Raw genomic sequence first — 21,868 nt, forward strand, 5'->3', positions numbered from 1 at the left:
TCCTCAGACGGCGCGACATACACTCGGGGGAGGAGCTGGACCCTCTGCATGTTGTGGCTGAGAGGAGAATGTTGTCCAAACTGCTCTTAATCTTGTACAATCCCTCCCAACCACTCCTCTGTGCTGGCTGCACAGAGGAGCACTTTCAGCCAGAGTAAAGTGCTCCACAGAACGCCACAGGAGATCCTTTCTCCCAGTGGCCTTAAACTGTTCAACTCACCCCCCCTGTTCAACTTATCCCAAAATGGACAATTAGTATTGTTTTTCTTTCATGTATTATTTTTACTCCTGTAGCTGGGTTTTTCTTACTAACTTATATTTGGTTATTATCTTTTGGTGGCTGTTCTTTTCTTTTCTTTCTACTTTCATGTGGAGAGCCGCTGTAAAAAGACAACACAATTACCCTATGGGATCAATACATTTGTTGAAGCTTAACCCTTGAATAACCCACTTTAAGTTTTAACTTAAGGCTTAACACATTTATTGGAGCATGCAAAATGCCATTAAACATCTGTTTTAGTGAAATAAAATTACTTGCTTCATGTTTGCCATTAGTCATCATGAAGGCTTTCTCTATTCAACTTTCTATTAAACTTTCTTCTTTCATTAATGAGATAAATGATTAAGTAGATTAATTAATCTACACTCAGGGTCAGTGGTTCGATCCCCCGGTCCCGGATATATGTCGAAGTGTCTCTGGGCAAGAGAACCCCTAACAGCTGTTCAGTGTTGGTTCAAGCCCAGTAGAAATTGGGAAGGGAGCAGCACGAAGGGGGAGCGGCACGAAGGGGGAGCGGCGTAAAAACTGTGCCAAATCAACATGGGGACAATGATCCGCTCTGGCGACCCTGAACTCACAGGATAAACGAAAAGGAGGAAAAAAAGAAGGAAAAAAAAAAAAGGCACTCATCTTATAATGTCATAGTGAAAACAGAATTTTAGAACTGTCTGTAAATTTATTAAAAGACAAACACTGAAATATCAACCTTGGCAAGTATTCAGACTCTTTGTAACAACACTTGAAATTTAGTTCAGGTGTCTTATATTTCTGTTGACTGTGGCTGACATGTTTCTACATCTTGACTGGAGTCCACCTGTGGTAAATTAATTTGATTGAACATTGATTTGAAAAAGCCACACACCTCTTTATCGAAGGCCTCACAGCTGACAACATATACACCAATTAGGCATAGCATAATGACTGCCTGTGCATTTCACGGCAATGCAATAGAGTGGTTCTGGCAGGAATTCCGTTTTTACAGGGTTATAATTTCTCAGTTTATTTATAATGAATAAGGTGGCAAAAACATTAGAATCGCCTCTTGTTTTAACACATTTTTTTAACTCAGTACGACTCCACTACCCACTTTGACCTCAGTAATAAACACAAAACATAGTAGAATTGTCACCTGAATTAGAATTATCACCATTCTGACAGTTGCAACCTAAAAACTGAGAAATTGCCTGCAGAGCTCAGAGAAAGGATTATTACAAAGCACAGATCTGGGAAAGGCTACAGAAAAATTCTGTTGCACTGCAGATTCCCAAGACTACAGTGGATCCAAAATTTCTCAAATGGAAATATGGCACAACCCGGACACTTCCAAGAGTTCGTTGCCCAGCCAAACCGAGCAATCAGGGGAGAAGGGCCTTTGTAAGAGAGGTGACCAAGAACCCTATGGTCACTTTGAGCTCTCCTTGAGAGATCCTGTGTGGAGTTGGGCGAGTCTTGAAGGACAACCATTACTGCAGCCCTCCACCGATCTGGGCTTTATGGCTGGCTATAGCGGCTAGGCGAAAGCGTTCCCTCAGTCCAAACACATGTAAGTTTGTAAAAAAAGCACCTGAAAGACTCTCAAACTGTGAGGAACCAGATTCTCATGTCTAATGAAACCAGGATTGAACTGTTTTCAACTTAACGGAACTGAAGGTATTTACCTGACAATAAAACAATTTCCTAAAGAAACAAACTCAGTTAAAAACCCATGAGGTGCAGATCTGTGGCTGTTTTTATTGTGCAAAATCATGTTACACCTGCAGTTTGCAGTGTTACAGCTTATCACTGCAGCTCCAAGTGTTTTTTTCTTTAGACTCACATTAACCAGAAAATGTGTCTCTGCATTAAACGCTGAGAAATACTACTTCCATTATATTGGGGACAGAAACTGACCTGTGACTATGAGACTGGGGTATAAACTACAATTTCTTTTAATTATAGTTAGGCTTATATGTTTTATTTATGTGGGAATCACTGCTCACTATCCTCTTGACAACTGTTTATTTACTGACACTCACCTGAAGCTGCCATAGACAATGAGAAGGATAGAGATGAGGAATGTAGACACCTGGCTGGAGTCCACTAGGGAGTACGCCCTAAAGAGGAGAGACATACCAACATAAGCTCAAATGCTATATAATAAAACAATTAAAACACATAGTATCACCTTTTGTGTAATGCTGACAAAAGCACAGGATTTTTGCCTGGTTGCTATAATAATATCTAACGTGTTTTGTGTCATGGAAGTCCTCTACTTTTGTGCAACAAAGTTGTTTGAATTTTAAGATAATTCAGTCCTAAAATATTGTCAAAAGATGTCAAGCCCTTATGAAACTGCTGATTTCTCCTTTTGTGGTTCCTTACTCGAACCTTTTATGCCCTACAAGTTGTACCTAAGCATATTCGTTTCCCTTTGCTGCAACTGTTGGATTTTTGACTACACAGCTGATTCATTACAAGCTTAAGGGAGTAAAAACATACAGTACTTGAGTTCAATCTCTATCTAACAGGATACAATTTCCTGTTTTCACTCACATAAACTGTATTTTTATTTTTGAATGTAATAGAATGTGAAATTTTAGTAAATTTATCTGACGTTTTTCCCTTTACTAGGCTCACTAGCTGTAGGTCTTTTGGGACACATTATTTACTTAAACCTACAATACATCGGTGTGAAATCAGAAAACATAATTGTTGTGCAGTTCTCTCCACTATTTCATACCATAATGCTGTGGAAAATAAAAAAATGGAGACAAGTATGCAACTTTAATTTCTGTTGCCAATTTTAGATCTGACATTATTTGTGGCAATTTTATCACCAACATTTTGAGTCTCAGCATGTACACATATCACAGTTCCCTTTGAAGCAGAAGAGCAAACAGTACTTTGCTAACTGAATTTACAGCAAGAATTCTATATTCTAAGCACAGAATGTATATAATAGCAATAACTAATCGAGCAGTAGATCAGTTTTAAAAATTACTAAGTGACCTGTGCAACCTGTATGTAAGAGGAACTGGTTCAGCACAGTTCAGTTGAACATTTGTAATGAATGCTGTATCACTGGACAAAATGCTGACACCACACACTGTCTGTGTAGATTCATCCAAGTCATGGTTATACTACTAAACAGCAACTATGGTATACTGCACACTATATGCAAGCATGAAAATGGTTAGGCTGTTTTGCACAGAGCTAAACATATTGTCTTCAGATGGGACTGATGAGCTTCATAATTATACACAATATAGCAAAGAAGAAAGTAAACTGAATTTGAAAGTGACACACACACACACACACACACACACAAAGAAAAGATAACACACATTTGTAATTCAAATTTTGGCACATACGAAAAGCCCTGGGGCAAAAATAGGTTATTGCTAAAAGTTTTGATTAGAATATACAAACACAAACTATGGAGTTCATAAAAGGGGTCCTGCATAAAGCAAACAGACATGACATTAGCAAGTACAGCTGCCAGTCAGGTATCACTGCAACATATCAGTAGATATTACAGAAACTACACAAAAACATAAAATGTTCTCTCTTAAAATATACTACTCAGCACATTTGTACATGTTGTTAACAGGATATTCATACACTTGAGCATGAAGGCAGTTGGCATAGTTATAGTCTTGATGAAGGATGAGTATAGCTTAAAACACGGTATCTGTGTTCTTAATCTTAAAATTAAAATTTCAGTATTAGGCAGTTTGTTTTCACACAAATGTTTAAGCAGGCACATAGTTTTTAAACCAATGCTGCATACAAAACTATTCATGTATCAATTCATCTGAAGAGTGGACATAGCCTAAAACAATTGTCCTTTTTTGAGGCAAAGACTGGACCAAAGTAAAAGAAATAAAAGAAAATAAAAAATAGACACACACACACTACAAGTGATACTAATAATGTCAACATCAATCAATCAACATTGTATTAGCATCAAAGCTGCTTTTGCACTGTATTTGAGATCCCTCAAATTCCATCACTGTCTTAAAACACATGGATGTGAAATCCAGTTGATAGCTTTAGATCCATCTGTGCAGCTTATCAGCTTTACTACAAGTCAAGACACAATTACGGTTACAAAGTGGTATAAACACAATGAGCTGTGTCTGATATTGTCCCTGCTTTGCTACTTAGTGAACTACATTTACCATCTGTCATTTTATGTTCACAATATCTGTTGTGCCTTCACAATGTCCCACAATGGAATCTAAAATCAGTGTCAGTGATTTTTGGATAGTTCAGTCCTAACAGTCTTAAAACTCTTACCCTTAAAAATTCAAATCAGTTAATGTTGAATTGTTACATTTTAATTTGCTGTTAACTGGTGGCAGAAGAGAGGCAACACTTCTGTATACAAAAACTAGCAGAAGTGAAACAACACTGAATTTCACTCAACAGGATATGATGCGCACTGCAAGTGACAGATAAAAAACTTCTTAACTGAATTAACATCTGTAGCCATTTGTCTTTTTTTTTCAGGCTGAATTCTGTTTTAGTCTTATGTATTGACCTCTGGTTCATCTTTTCAAATGACTCTCAAATAGGACACAACTCAATTCTTTGTTATTGTGGAGCAAGCAACATATTAAGAATATAAATGGGTTACCTCTGCAATGTACTCTATTATATAGGGCCCACTTCAGTTTGAGTTGGCAGTGGCAGCAAAATCTCAGGTCATGTGCAAGTGAAAAAAATATTAGAAATCTTTTTGCTGTAGATTATACTGATAAGAACACACTGAAGAATTGCATAAGGAAATGACCCATTACCAAATTGAAAGCCCTAAGGAAAGTCAAGATGCAATTTATTTTGGTTTCTTTAAAAAAAAAAAAGTGAATTCACGTGAATAATACCCTCCAATAAGGTTATCAGGCTAAAAAAAAATAAAAAATGATCAGGCTCTGTGAAAAGTTGTCCAATTGACAACTTTTTACTAGCACATAAAAAACAGCACTTTGAGTCATTTTTCACAAGGAATTTAGTTTCATTGTAATGCTGAGGTTTAAAAGAGTAAAAATCTCTTGTATGTTTCATTCATTCAGAACAAGACTGACTGCAGAGTGTCTCCGAAGGGAGGTGCAACATGTAGTTCACTGTGGAAACAGGAAACTAGGATAATGCTACATCACATAGCTCTGCCCTGGCCTTGTTTGTCCAATACAGGCCAGTACTCTGCAGGCATCATATTAACAGATATGTCAAATTACAATGTGGCCCAGTATGCTTGACCCAAAATGTGGTCTATATTGCAATCTAACAATATAGCCAATCAAGTTTGATCCTGTGTAAGCCCTAACAAAAACAGTTAAATGTCTTACAAACAGTTTGGCTGCAAGCATTAAGAAAGTGACCATATTCGTCTACACTAATGATGTCACTGCCTCACTGTCACCACAGCAAGCACACAGACAGCTAGTTCAATCGACCACAGACCTAATTCATATTCTAGCATCGAACTGGTTCGTCTGAATTCTGTGCACAGAAGCCTTGTAGAACATGGGTGAGATAGATGAATGGAACATTTAAAAACAAAATACAATCCCGGACTGTTGAGGGCTGGATGGTAGCCCAAACTGCCATAAGACGTCCTTGTTCCCTGACAGACTAGGTTTTTAATAACACAATTCCAATACCATCCTCCAGCAAGTCAGTTGCATGCATGACTTGACCACTAAGGGCCAGGTCACCAGACCACAATGAAAACTTCTGCAAATTCTTTTTCATGTGAGACATGCCTTTTAAGACTGTGTCCAAAGTAAATTCTTACTCAAGTCCTGATGCACACACAGATGCATTACTCATAAAACAACTGCAAGCACCTAGTATATGGATTGATTTTACTTGCACTGCGATTTACATTACAATAGCTGGTAACTGGATGCAGTTGCTGCTGGAACTCCACATTCTGATCCACTTAAGGATGTTATGAACTGCATGCTTGAGGAACAATAACATAATCTATGATCAACTAAACATTTTGCCTCCATGAACATACACCTGCCCTGCACTGCTGCGGCTATTTGTTGAGCCATCAACATAGACATGGATAGAAACAATTGACATAGAGAGCATGTAAGATCCTGGCATGGGTTTGTTTGGGAGGTTTCAATTGCGTGGTCTATGCCTTTGCTCAGAGTTACAAGGATGGCCTGCACCATGTTTTCAGAAATGTAAGGGAAAAACAGATATATGGTAATAATTTTATTTATTTTGCCATAACACATAAACACCATAACTGAAAACCTCAGCATCAAGAGCTGAGATGGTTTCAACTACTGTCTCTAGAATAAAACTATTTTGGCCTTTAACTTCTGAAGGATTATCTTCAGTGGCACTGCTGTTCAGGACACAGGCAACAGGTGTTTCAGTAATCTGTCACATTTATACACATCATTACCTGCTCTAAGCTGATTTTAATTGTCTATATACAGACACAACATCTATAATGAAGGACCTACAAAAGAGTATGGGACCGTGTTTGCCATCACGTTTGGTCTTTGATGTGCAACAAATACTCATGACAAAAGCACTGTACTACTACATATTTCTTGTACTTCTGGTCAAGAGTCTAATTTTAAACTGGCAGAAGTCAACATTTGGAACATTACCAACTCCGTGAGTTGTGTGAATGATTAGTTCATTAGCGAGAGTCTAGAAAGGCCAAGCTTGAATTAGACTGCGGACAGTGTTAATGATAGGATATGGGTATTAGACCTAAATTTCCTGAGAAAGGGTGTTTTTTATTAATAAAAAGGCTACAGGGAAAGGAAAAATATACTTGACAATATCAAAAAGGCATAATAAAGATTATTTTATTGACAAACCCTTATAAAACTGGTGTAAACAATGCAAGAAATTGTTGTGATGGTGGAAAAACAGTTTCTGGACAATAGGCTATGCTCATTGCAGAAATAATTATATATTACAGGTGGCGCCTAGAATTAAATCTAAAAACATAAAACAATTTTTCATTCACAGACTTTCATTTTGATAAATAGGGTTCCTATTCACACTGCAGATTCAACAGGCCATTAGGATAAAGTTATTTTCTTATGAACATTTTGTCCAAGCCAAGGAGTGTCAGACCTACATTTACAAGAAGAGTAAGAGCTGGGTAATATTCTAGTCATATTAAAAAAGTCTTTCTGGGATATCAGTTATATGCAGTTGCCTATTCAAATATGCAAATAATACCAATACGCAATTTGGCTATTCAACAATGAGTGAAAGTAATGCAAACCAAAGCAAAAAATGGTAAAAGCAACAATTAAAACAAGAAGATTAATGTTTTATATTTTCTATATTGGCCCCATTGTTGATGCCAAACTATAGCAGAATTAAATAAATTATGATTAATCTGTTAATTATTACAATATTTTTCTAATTTATTCATAATGGCATCAACTAATGCTAGAACACATAAAAAAAAGTGGCACAACATTTAACATTTTCCTGGATGAACAAGGAAAATAAGACACTAAAAGTCTGCTCTAACCCTTTATATTTGAGTGAAAGTAGATTGCTTTGTGTGCTTCAGGAAGCACCACACAAATTCCCAAAATGTGAAGGATGAAACATTCTGATTTAATAGTTTGCACTCTGGTAAGCAGTGAAACTGAAAGTAAAGAAGTGAGACTAGGTGAAAATGATTCCCTTGACAAATAAATGCAACATTATGACACCAAGAACAAAAAAACACCTGGCAATGGTTGGTTACAGGTAAGGAAAGTTACAAATCTACCCGCTATTGTGAAGACTGTAAAAAGTGGCATTAAACTCTCTCTTAGCCAGAACTGTACATTTGCCAGTTAGTTAATGTAAGAGGCTAAACAGGGCTTGTTTTAGTACACTTAAATAAGCAATTTATCTAGGCAACAGTACAGTAACTATAAAACCAACTGTGCATGACAGAATTTGCAAATGCTGCTCAGCATAGCACCCAATCAAATATTGGTACAGAATTTAGTCAGGTCTGTGTCTTCAAATACTCGCTTTAGCCAAATAATGCTCATATAATCAAGTAAAATAACCTATGCCTATAGTTATCATAGGTGCAGTATTCAAATGTATAATCTGTTTTATCAAATGGTTATAAAACTGAATTGCATTTAATCTTTAATTAGATTAAATGTCATGATTCTGTGGGTGTCTGCATTGAGAGCAGTTAAAATTCAAAATGAGGTAACATTTTCCATTGAATGATAATATTTTCAGCTTCAATTTCTGATATCTAATGTAGTGGTTGTGAAGTGGTTGGAAGTAATTGAAAACAATATGGTTATGGTACAGTTATCCAGACAGACCACAAATTATTAACCCTCTAAATGAAGCCTTATGTCCATCTTCCAAATGTGAACAGTATGTACACTCACGATTTCACATATTTCTAAAACAAATGAAAATTAATATAACATTCGCTAAAAACCAACTGGTCATTTGACACAAAAAGATGTTTGTATGTTGAGAACAGCGCACAAAGCTGTGCAATATTTTGACCAGTATGATTTCCTGAGCCAGTGCCCACTGCAGTAATAAAACAAGATAGCTCTGTTAGGTTGCAAAGCTGCTGTCAAGCATAAACACCAGCTATGATTTAAGCAAATACTACCTATTAATCACAGCTATTTTGATAGTCCAATAATGTTTTTAGTAAAATTTTTGCTTCTAATTTTAAAATATAATGATTTGAGTTTTCTTTGACACAAACAAAAAACTAAATATCTTTGAAATGTCTGGGTACATTTGAAGATGTTCCCTTGGTCTGTGGGAAATTAATACTTGGATGACTTTTAAGCATTAACTAACATTTTATAAAGAGGAGAGAGAATGATTAAACAACAATTAAAAGTTAAAACAGAAAATGCTCAATAATAAAATAATTGTTAGTTGTTGCCCTAATCTTAATATAACCTCAGTTCAAATACTTTTGTTTTCAGCATGGTGCAAACACTGTACACCATTCTTGTTCACATTCTTCACAAAAAACAGACACCTACAAGCCTCAATTATTAGTTACTGTATTACATCATTGCAGCTAGCACACAGGCCCTGGGCGTGCTTCTACATTACCTTTTAGTTGCGCTCATCTTTAACTCTGCAGGTTTATATTTAGAAGGCAATGAAGAATCTCTTTCTAGGCCAAATCTAAGCTTTATCAAATCTTATACTGATTAAATAGTTTGGGGTTTTGTCACACTGCACACAAAAATGGTTGGCTAGCTACATTTGAAACCTTTACACATTAACCACATGTTAAGATTATCTACAACTCTATAAAAGGGTTGTAATTCTCCTACTAGTGGTATTCTATGTTTTGCTTCCTCCCTACATCCATCGGCATGCTGATAAAAATTGTGTGTTCGCATAAAATGTCTGCAGTGCCAGTGCACCAACTGCACATGTGCAAACACTGTAAACTAGAGGCTTATTTTATGTACTGAAGGTGTGTAAGGTATCATTTATTTCAACATAATTGACACTGTTCTTGTGAAGCCGTTACACAGCCTGTACTGATTTTTATATTGTTACTCAAACACAACAAAGGAGCGCTTCTTCTTGCTTTTGTTTATTGTCCAGTGTTTTATAGTGCACATGTGTGGAATGTGTCTTTATACAGATACCCATTTTGTAGTATAAAAAGAAGCACATAAGAATATCTGTCAGTTAAAGGACAAATGGAAACAATGTTTTGGCCTTAAGAACCCAATTTTAAACAACCTCTACCTGCTTGGATACAGCCCCCCCCCCCCTAAAAGTTTAGGAGCTGTCCAATTCATTTGTTTGTGAGGTACACTGAAGATGTTATTTGTTAAAATCATAAAAAGAATATGAAATGACTGAATTTTGGCTTTTATTTTCTGGTTTTTAGATCTAGATATATAAAATAACTTTTTTTTTTTTTTTTTTTTTTAAATCAGATGAACCTCTAAGTGAGCAAAGGTATTGAAACGTGTGACTGACCGGTTTGAAGACTGCAAATTGTTGTTGAAAATAGATACATCAATATTAAAAGATGAAGGTGTATGAGAGAAAAGTAAGCAATTTTGAATCAAATAAGGGAAATTTTATCAGAGGCGTTGCACAAACATAGCATGCCTAGCCAATACAACAATTATGGAATGTCCTGAAAAACGAAGAAACTACTGGGGTACCGAGTTATAGATCTACATATACATAACAGGTCAGTGAATGAAAAAAACTGATGACATCAATTGACAGTAGCATTGTGAGAGCCATGAAGAAAAACCCCAAAACAACAGTCAAAACGTCACCAACAAGCTCCACAGAGTAGAGACAAAGGTTTTAGAATCCATGTTCTGGAACAATGTATTATTGGCTGACGAGAGCAAGATTCACCCTTACTTAACTAATGGAATGGCCAAAGTGTGGAAGAAAAAAATGATATGCTCTTGAACCAAAACATCTATGGAGCATGTTAGATGTAGTACCACGTGCTATGCTTGCATGGCTCGCTAATCTTTACAGATGATAGACTCCTGATGGTAGAAGCAGAATCAATTCTGAGGCGTTTAGAAACCTTTTGCTTGTAGATTTTTAAAGAAACGCGTGAAAACTAATTGGGAGGAGCTTCATCATGCAGCCTCCTAAACACAAAAGGAAACAGAAGGTTTAAGCCAAGTCATTTGCCAAACTTGAACAACTGAACATGGATTAACATGCACAAGTTTGTGCTCGCGCCAAAACAAACCAAACAACTGAGGGAGGCTGCAATACAAGCTGGTAAAACGTATCAAAAAAAAAAAAAAAAAAAGAGTAATTGGGTAATGTCAGTGAGTCACAGGGGACTGAATGCACTTTTAAACCATTCAGGCAGATATTGCCAGAACAGTTTGCATATACATCCTGGTAGGACCACAGTTGGAGCACCATTATCTATTGAAAATGTTGTCAAATTGTTGTAATTTGTTGCCACACAGCAAGGTAACTCTTGCAAGATTATATATGTACAGGCTGATGGCTGTGAACATCGCTTATGCAGCTACAGAGGGGGAATCATGCAGGGCTCTGCCTCTGTGTGTCCATATCTGTGACGTAAATTTCATCCACAATAGTATGTGAGGGTCAGGAGGGACTCTCCTCACTGAGTGCATGCAGTAAAAGAAATTAGTGTCTGCACAGACTCAGACTGTCCAAAGCTCAAGAGCACTGAATGCACATGTCCCAGAAAATGAACATACGTGCTTATTTCATAGATTTAAAGTATGTAACAGTTGTTTTAAAAGCACTGACAATGTTCATATACAATGGTTACACATGCTGCTTAATTTTCTTAAACCATGTAATTTAGTTATATGATCAATATAAAATGTCTACGGTACTCATTCACTTTACAGATGCAAACATCTGCATCAGAACTTAAAATGTGACCAACTTACAACCCTACACCATAAGCTGTGGCCAACTTACAGTGACCAAGCAGATGTAACATAACATTGTGTTAAACTTGTCTTTTATGGATATTTAAACTATCTACTCTTATTCTGGCTTTTTAAAAATATAAACCCAACACAGCTTTTCAAGTAATCAAAAAAAATGTAATTTACTTAATGCAAATTTTTAATTAAGCCCTACTTTGCTGGAAAGTTTTACTTGACTGTATAAACATTGTATAGTTATATTCTGTGTTTAAAAAGGTTTTTATAATTTAGGAAAAGATTTTTATCCTTTCTAAGCCTACCTTTAAATTTAATTTTTCAAAACACTAATGTCCATACTTACTGGAAGGAATAAATCACCTGAATGTTCATGTACATTATGTGTTGTATCTGGGGTGGCTGTAGTTCAGTTGGTAAGGCAGTTTCTCCACAGACCAGTGTCAGTGGTTCAACTCCCAGTCCCTCCTGGCAATGTGGCAAAGTGCCCATGGGAAATACACTGAACCCCAAGTTGGGTGAGGTGAGCATCTTGCATGGCAGCCACCACCATCGATGTGTGAAAGGGAAGGAACATTGTAAAGCGCTTTGGATAAAAGCGCTATATAAGCAGCCATTTACAATGTTGAATCAATATTTGATCACCTCTGTTTTGGATTTTTGGCACAGCCATTTTGATTTTTAACTATCAGTTTCAAAACAAATGTCTAAAACAGGATTTTCAACACCTGTTTTTAGCAATACACTAATTCAATAGTTTCAGTCCTCACATTCTAATGACAAATTGCTATATTTTGACAGTGTCTGAGGCACATATCAGTTTTTCAATGACCACCTCAGATTATACACCAATTCTCTCAAAACATACAGCCCTACACCATACGCTGTATATAAAGCAGGGCTGTGTCAAATAAATTACTGACACTGTTGTTACTTTGTCCATGATAAAAATATATTATATTGTGACTGTAACTATACAGTTCCATTTATGACTTGCAAGTCATGAATGTTTGAACCCAGAACTGAACCCAGACAAATCAGAAAGGTTTGCTACCATCTTTATGTAAATTAAATGACAGAACATATATTGTGATAATTACCTATATGGACTGATATGAGAAAATGTATTGTGATATGCCTTTTTTCATATTGCCCATCACCAATATAAAGTATAGTCTACACACCTTAAAGAAAAACATAGGGACATTTTTTTTTTGCATGATTTGACCTGACACAATAAATAACTTTATTGATGAGAAATCTTTGGCCTAATACCATATCTAATGCCTCTCCTCCCTTGAGAAATGTGTTTAACTGTATAGGTTTGTCACCAAATGTTGCTGAAACTATTATGGCAAAAACCATTTCATTGGCATAATAAAAACAACCAAACAAACAAAAAGGCATGGCATGATGACAACTCTTCATACAAAAAAAAAGCATTGGTTAATCATTTCCTCAAAACAGAAACCTTTAAATAAACAGTAATTTGTTAGTGTGGGAAAAAACTACATAAGTAACCTACCAAGAAATTAGAATAAATTAAGTGTTAAAAAACACCACAAGATAAAAAAAAAAAATAGCACTTCTGTAGATCTCAACCATTCCATTACCTAGTCTGATCTTTGAGACCGGTTTGGACTATCCATATACAAGAGACTGCTGGGCAAAAAAATATCATTTTAATCACTTTGTAGATGTTATCAAACCCACACGATTTAGCTTTTGTTGATTAGCTAGGCCCCAACTAGTCAGTTTCATTCAGGAGGACAACGCATTTAAACGATCATCTCCTCGATTTGTTTTTCTTTCTGCAGTAACCACAGACAAATCAGCTCTAACGTCATCATAACTTTACAAAACATATCCCACAATTCTGTAAATACAGTTCAATAGTTAATACGCATCTTGGGACATGACTGAGGCGCCAGTTGGCTAGCTTAGCTGTACGGCAGAAGCTTTGTTATTGTGTGCAGGTCGACGACGAGAGCTAGCCATTTAATCTGCTAACGCTAATTTGTCGGCAAAGCTAATGTTCGCTAATATGTTTGACTCTCTCTCAAAACGTTAGGTTCATTGTGCTTAAATGCAATCTTCGGTTACACCAGCAAATTACAGTACAGAAACAGTAACTAACTCTTTAAGTGTTGTTAACTAGGCAGCTTTAGCATTCTCTCACAATACCACCATTGGAGATGTCCAAGGCTGGTTAGCGTTAGCACAACATCAGCTGGTGCGGCTGATTAGCCGCAGCTAGCTAACCAGTCAGCCTAAGTAAATGTTAGCAACATCCAACCTGCGAGAAACAAGCATCTGAATCAGAGGTGTTTTGCTGTAAACGACAATAAAGCTTTTACTTGAAGAGACACAAATTTCTGTGACTTTTCTTATGTATGACTGATTCATTATGACCTATTTTAACCAGGCTTGGTATTAGCGGTAGCTAACGCACTACTAGTCGGTAGCGAGATGTCTGTGCGCACTCACCAAGATGAGTAGCCCTGCTCCGCCATATCCCCGAAAACAGTGGGTTCCGCGACTGTGGCTAACACAGATTCAGGTCCCGGTGACAACCCGTTGGGACCTCAACAAGGATTTTTTGCTTTTCCTTAACAATCCGACGTCCTAGCAGTTACTTTTAGGTGGCAACATGATGATACATCCCGGCAACAGCTAGTAATCACTAGCTGAATATCTTGCAATCAAAACGGGAAAGATGGTTTGCTATCGTTATGTGGACAAGACAAAGCACCGAGAAAAAATGCACTGATGTTATTTTCGTAGGTTTTGCCAATGTCCTGCCGTCACCCCAGCCGAGAAGGCTCGGTCTCCAACGATGTTACACCCACTGTAAATCCATATTCAGCACGATGTATCCAGAATAAATTGGGATATTCCTCAAGTCTGCAGCCCTAGCTGTTATGGAAGACGTTCAGCTTTGTTTTCTATGGCGAGAGTCGCGGGGACGCGCAAATTCGCCCTGCTGTAGAGATTTACAAGTAGGACGTGCACTGAAAACACTTGCAATGGTTTCACTTTAGCTGGCAGCAATGCAGCCTATCATACACACCTACAACTAAAGCAGGCATTACGTCGATCATAAAACTTAATTTATGGTTAGAAATTAAAACGTGCAATTCATGCTCATTTGACACAATGGCAGTACCTGCACAAATCCGAACAAGGACGACCACTTAATATTTGATTAATAATCATAAGACGAGAAACAAAAGTCTATTCGTGTGAATTATTGGTATCATTTAAAATTTTGTATAAATGGCAGGTTCTTTATATACTATTTGGCAAAAACAGACTGCTGCAGTGACTGACATGCCCAGTGGCAGCAGTCACAAACACAGACTTATCAGTACTATTTGCTGATTAAAATGTGTAACAGGTTATTTTAAATCAGACCATTCTCCAAGGTAAGCGGATGTGCCCATTTGATTTTTTTGAGATAGAGTGGAAAAACTAATCTGATACTAGAGAGCCAATCAGTCGACTGACGCTTCATTATCCATTCTCTGTGAACCATAAATCTCCACTGCAAACCTTAGGACATTAATCTGTTCTTGAGGTACTGTACTGTACAATGTTGGGTTAGAACATTTGACTTAAAAGTTTCATTAGCGAAAAGATTATAGATGACAATAAAACAATGTTAGTTTCTCCCTACTGTTACAGCCAACTCTTAGACTGGGGCAAGAACGGGGTATGCTGATTGATAAAGTAATTAATATTTTAACAAAATAAAAACAAATCAGTAGATATAATCTGCAGAGTAAGTAGGTTAGGGAGCAGATGAGTAAAAGTGTGCTACGTTTTTGTTCTTTGATAAGAAAGAAAAGCTGTGTGAAAGGTAGAGGATGAGAGAGCTCAAACTGGCAGCTGCTCTTCCTTATATGCATAGGGCACACTGAGCACATGTGTATCCCCTTCTACTGATTACACTCAGGTCAGCAGCCCTTAGGAAAGAAAGCAGAGAAGAGGAAGACGAGGCAACATAAACAGAGGGGCTTCTGGCTTGTCCCTTCAGTGGCCGCCACTGCGCAACATGTTCCACACGTTGATTTGATGTGAGTTTTTACGCCGGATGCCCTTCCTGCCACAACCCTCGCATTTTAACCGGGCTCTGGGTCGGCACCAAGGTCACCCAGTGTTGCCCTTGGTGGCTGGGCAGGGCCGCACATGATAAGGTGGGATTGGAACCCGAAGCCTTCTGCAAGGATCCTTGACTGTAGTAAAAATGAGCTTGTAAGAAGTTAGTGTCAAGAGTGTTGCTTAAAATAAAATAGCATACACTGTCAAATAATAAAAAACGCATTGCTGAGTCATGCGCAAGGTCACAACATGACCTGACTGTACATTTTTAAGGGTGTTTGTATGCAGATATGATAGTATTTAGAATAGTGTTACTTGTCAGTTTTATCTCTACTGTAGAGTGTAATACATTTAATGACAACAAAACAAAGAAGACTTGATTGGGCCCCTGTGAACCAATATAAATGGCGTAAATGATATGTGATCAAGTGTTTAATTTTTCAACTTGATTCGATCTAAATGACAAAGTGAGAGCAAAGGTGGTAAAAGTACACAAACTCATTACTCTAGTAAAAGATCAAATATAGTGCCTATAAAAGAAATCTACACCTGCTTGGGAATTTCAGCTTTTACTTCATTTCAATATTAAATCCATGGTGAATGTAATTATGTTTTTTGTGTTTTTTGACAAAAATTTACAAAAAGATAATTTCACATTAAATTAAAAACAAAACATAGAAAATAAGGAATTGTATAAATATTCTCCCCTGAGGCTGTCAGTTCAAAACTTTGTTTTAAACTTATGGATACTGCATCTTTCCCTCGTTCATCTTTGCAAAACTGCTCAGGCTCTGTCAGGTTGAACAAGATATAATAAGTGAAATCCTTTTTAAAGGCCAGACACCATTTTCCACTTACGTTAAGGTCTCAGTCTGTATTTACCAAGCACCAAAACTGTTTTTTTTACACACCTAGATACGAGCCCTGGCTTATCTTAAAACTATGTGTGCACTGTAAAAGCTTATTCAAATATTGAGTGTAATTAACCAACCATTTCACTGACCTAACATAAATATAAGTTTTATATTTTCAAGCTAACTTTCTAGATTTTATTAACAGAACTTGGAGACATAGTTATTCTGACTTGAAGTGTTTTCACTTGATTTGAATGAATTCCTGAGAGTTCATTCAACTGATTAAAGGTTTAAAAAACAAAACAAACAACAACAAAAAAAAAAAAAACAGTGCATTAGTAGACTTCCCAGCATGCATTGTTTAGGATATCTCTCCAGCCATCAAATGGCAGGGTACACCCAGGACAGGTCACCAGTCTTTCTTAGCACTGACACGTGGACAACCACTCACACCTACAGGTAATTTTATAGTCACTAATGAACCTAGCATGTATGTCTGTTAGTAACAGCACTAACCCCTCCTTTTCAAAACCTCCTCTTTGGCCTTTCTCTTCTCCTCCACTGGTATGCCATCTGGACCAACTGCCTTTACTGTCTTTATACTGACATCTTTCAGGTTGCATTTCCTGAATACCTGGCACCTTCCTCCACTCTTGTAGGCCACACTGTGCTCCTTCTTCTTCTTGAAAAATGTATTCACCAATACCATTTCCATAATTTTTGTCTACAACCATCTGCCCTTCCACGTTTCTGTCCTTCACATCGTACCTTCTCATCACCTCTGTTCCCTTCACCAACATGTCCATTAAAGTCTGCTCCAATCACTACTTTTTCTTTCTTTAGCTATTCAGTTTTCCTATTCCCTATTTAGCTATCTAACTTGCTCCAAAAATTTTCTCTCTCATCCCCAAACTGCGGGGCATATGCACTAATGACATTCATCATTACTCCTTTGATTTCCAGTTTCACACTCATGATTCTGACACTCTTTACTTCCAAAACACTCTTACTATACTCCTCCTTCAAGAATATCTCTACACCATTTCTCTTCCTATCCATGCAATGGTAGAACAGTTTGATTCCACCTCCAATGTTCCTGGCCTTACCCTTCCAGTTGGTCTCTTGTACATACAGTACGTCTACCTTTCTGCTGTCCATCATATCAGCCAACTCCCTCCCTTTACCTGTCACAGTGCCATCATTTAAGGTTCCTACTCTCACCTCACCGCTTTTGTGCCTTCTCCTGCTGCCTTCTTTCTTACTCCTCTTTTACCCAGCAGTAGCATACTTTCCACAGGTACCCTGTTGGTTAACAGTACCATTGGTGGTCATTGGTAACCTGGGGCTAACAAGTTAGGGCTAAGCCCTTTCCGACACATCCCTCCCCATTTATCTGGACTTGGGATTGAAACAGAGATACATATACAGAGATCTGTATGTGTATATTATTCTAAAGTAAGTTCTCCACTATAATGACTAATTGTTCTTGGCAATAGAAAACTTTCCTATCAGGGTAAGCTAGCGCTACACCATCATTTAGATAAAGTTGGCATTAGGGTTTAGAAAAGGGTCAGTTGACCCAACACTTGACACAAATTAGTGGCTCCAGGGTTACATTTAAAAAAGGAGTAATTTCAAATTAAAATTTTGTTCATGTAGCACAAACTGATAGAGGTTGTGGGAAAATTCACAATAATTGACTTTATCATCTGCCATGTCTGGAAAATCTGCCATGTATGAAAATGTTTTCGAATACAAAAAAATTTAGTACTTAGAGAAGTCCACTAGATGTCAGCGTTTACTTTAAGAAATGTGTGCAAACCATTACAGAATGACAGAGCAACCATAGCGAGAGTTAAACAAAGAGTATTTATTTTATTTACAGTTTATTTTGGAGCTTCCTTTCTAAATCTTTTACGCTATTTGTCATATTACCATTATCATTTTAAACTTTTTATGCAATATTATTTGGTGCAAAGCACGCTGTAGAGGTGATCTTACTCGATTTTAACGCTCCTGACGCTTCAGCACATATTTCACTCCGGAGACAAAAATTGAACATTTATTGTACTTGTTTCTCAACTTAGTCGATGACAGACCAATGTTACATACAACTTTAAGCACAGTAATCTCACAAGCACGTTCACTAGCAGTTTCATCAAACAAGTTTCTCAAAGTATGTCTGAACTCACAGAACTCTGTGTCTCTACAGCTACACACAATACCTTTTTCCTTCTACCTTGTTGCGTCCACACCTTTCTTGTAGTCAGTTCCTCTGCTCCAGCTACCGTGTCACATCTGCACCCTTCAGTAGCTGAGCTGAACATTCCATCTCTCTTTAACAAAGCCTTAGCATTGCATTGTTTCCTTGACCACTGGTCAACAAACTTAAAAAGGTAAACTACAAAAGGCAAACTATCAAAGCCATATGAAATCACTAATGACATAATCAGTACACAGACACCAAAAACACACATTACATAAAAAAAATAAAAATAAAAATTACATTACACGCAGACACATATTACAAAAAACAAATAACTAAACTCTGGACCCTTGATTGGCTCATACAGACCCGGGTCCTAATTGTGCTCCAATATTAGAAACATTTAATATTGGAAACAATTACTAAATTACTGCACAAACACAAAACAAATCATAAAACAACACATAAACATCATGGCTATTCTTCCATGGCGTTCTCTCTTCTGGTGCCAGAGGCACTTAACACACCATAGGAGATCAGCCTTTACCACTGTCTCAATTTATATGGAAGCTTGGAAACAATCACCCGTATGTTGCTTGTAGTATTAAGCTCTTCCATATTTTTCAAAACTGCCATTGTGTTTACACAACTGGTTACGAAAAGAGCGAACGAATGGAGTGCTTCACCATTTTCAGCCCTAATTGTTTGCCAATTTAAGGCCTTTTTCATGTAAGCCACTGATATCTTATAATCCTTGCCAAAATGTCCTTTAGAAAGCTGCCTGGCCTTTCGATATCCTTGGCTCGGTTCCGTATGGAAGCAACTTTGCACCATCTCCTTAGGTTGTCTGCTTGTGTGCCACTCCAACAGATAGAGTCGATCACTGTCGTCCCCCACTCTATGCATGGCCACATGCTCAAATTCTTTGATGAAAACACCATAGTCTAAAGGATCTCCACTAAATGTAGGAATCATTTGAGGAGATTGAGCATAAACCCTTTGGTGTTTATCCGGAACTTCCGTAAGGTCGTTTTGACACCGAGCATCCTTAAACAATACATGTCGATCCTTTGATTCTGGAAGCTGGCTAACAACCTTTGCTTGAAGATCACAGCAGCGAGCCTCAGCCTTTACACTTCTACTGTTCTCAGCACCCAAACACCCCCTATCAACTTCGTCTCTTGCCTCTTCACACTGTACAGCCGCGTCAACGACAACGGGTACTTCCTCACCAGCGTATGTCGTCTGTGCCTGACGAACATTGAATTCATTGCTGACTTTCGGACCACATGATGCAACGAGGCCTGCATGTTTCTTCAAGATCTGGCTTCGTGCATTAGCAGCTACAAGAGCGGCGTTCATTTCCAATTCTTCTTTTTCTACTCTAATCTTAGCCTCAACCTGCTCCCTTTCTACTCTAAGCTTAGCTTCTTCTTGCTCCCTTTCTGCCCTGAGCTTAGCTTCTCGCTGCTCTAGGGCATGTCTTTGCCTTAATGCTTCTGCCCTCGCCAATAGATTAGCTCCTTCTAGTTCGACCTCAAGGCACGTCTTTGAAGCTGCACATGTATCAGAACTTTTTCTGGATCTCCTAGAAGACACTACAAACAATGTCCTCAGAAGCAACACTTTCATCTGCCTTAAGCGCTTCCTCGCGAAGTTGACGTGTCTTTTAACCGGCGTGCAACCTCTTCCTTTAGTTGTCCGAGTGTAGGTAACTTCGGCTCGCACCAGTTTTTCTGATCTGTTTTCATGACTTGTTCGAGCCCAAGTTCATGCAATGTTTCTTTGAGTGAGATATTTATGCTACAAAACTCACCAAACAGTTGGTTGAACTCTGGGAACAGCTGGGTTTCCACCACCTTGTGGCAGCCCTCTTCCATGAGACAGGTGAGCTTGCTCTTTTTTCTCTCAACAGCTGCTCCAACTTGATCTTTCTTCTGTCCATCAGAGTTTGCAAAGCATTCTCCATGGCATTGAGACTTGGCTTTGCCTATAAATTTCTCCACACTGTCAGGATCAACTTCTCCTTATTATTCGCTGTGTAGTGCTTAGCCCATGTAGAGACAGTTTCTTACTAATGTAGAGGTGATCTTGTCAAAGTTTTGGTTAAGGATGGACCCAAGAGAGAAGACAGTGTGAGGGATGAACTAAAAGGGCTTTTATTGATAGAGACTCAAATGGTAAACAGAGGTCGCTCCTAACAGGAGGGTACTAGAAACCTGATTCAGAATAGATACAGACTAAGACAAGTAACTAAAGGACCAGCACACGAGGGGAGTTAACTTAATAGAAAATAAGATAACAGAATTGACGTTGACAACAAAAGGGTTAACATAATTTACCAAAATAAACACAGCTAAGGCTCAGGGACAAATTAGGCCAGAAAATGAAAGAACAAATTCTAAAAGAGCACACGGGGGGGGGGGGGGGGGGGGGGGGGGGGAAAAAAAAAAAAAAAAAAAAAAAAAAAAAAAAAAGTTAAACTATTTTAAACATAATACACCCAACAAAAGGCAGGGAACAGGAAACACACACTAAAAAAACTGGAGAGTGGGTGAAAAAAAACAGAGGAGATTTATCTTAACCAAAAGAAACCTAAAAGTTTAAACAAATGAACCCACAGGGAAAGGCTAAGGAGATTAACCGGAATACAAAATAGGACATGGATAACTAGACATAAACTACTAAACAAATGAACACACGTAGTGATGACTAAAGTAAAACAGAGCACGAACTTAAAACACACTGGAAGGAAAAAAGATAACTAAAGTAACAGAGTTGGGGAAGCACAGAACTAACAAGGGAACTTAGGGGAGGAAGACACGAACAAACTGAACATAAAGCGCTGGCAAATTGAAGAACACAAAAGCATACCTAAAACACAAAAAAGCAGGACCAAACAAACAGAGAAAACTAGAGACTAGACCAAAACACTGAATTAAACAAAAGGCAAACCTCAGACCAAATGATACAGAAACACAGAGTCCAAGATACATAAAGTCAGATTTCCCAAGAGTTCAGC

The 21,868-nt window shown here is 37.7% G+C and overlaps 1 protein-coding gene across 1 annotated transcript in view; it reads right to left on the bottom strand.

The window, feature by feature from the left end:
- The window catches only part of sppl3 (signal peptide peptidase 3), a 27,053-nt gene extending 12,342 nt beyond the window's left edge, over positions 1-14,711 (bottom strand). Inside the window, exons 1-2 of the mRNA XM_067484200.1 lie at positions 14,173-14,711; positions 2,296-2,373 (exon numbers count right to left, since the gene is read on the bottom strand). Of these exons, the coding sequence (XP_067340301.1) occupies positions 2,296-2,373; positions 14,173-14,198 (104 nt within the window). The 5' untranslated portion in view covers positions 14,199-14,711. The remainder of the gene's footprint in view (positions 1-2,295; positions 2,374-14,172) is intronic.
- Positions 14,712-21,868: the final 7,157 nt, after the last annotated feature.

The sequence above is a fragment of the Channa argus genome, chromosome 18 (assembly GCF_033026475.1).
Source record: "Channa argus isolate prfri chromosome 18, Channa argus male v1.0, whole genome shotgun sequence".
Lineage (NCBI taxonomy): Eukaryota > Metazoa > Chordata > Actinopteri > Anabantiformes > Channidae > Channa > Channa argus.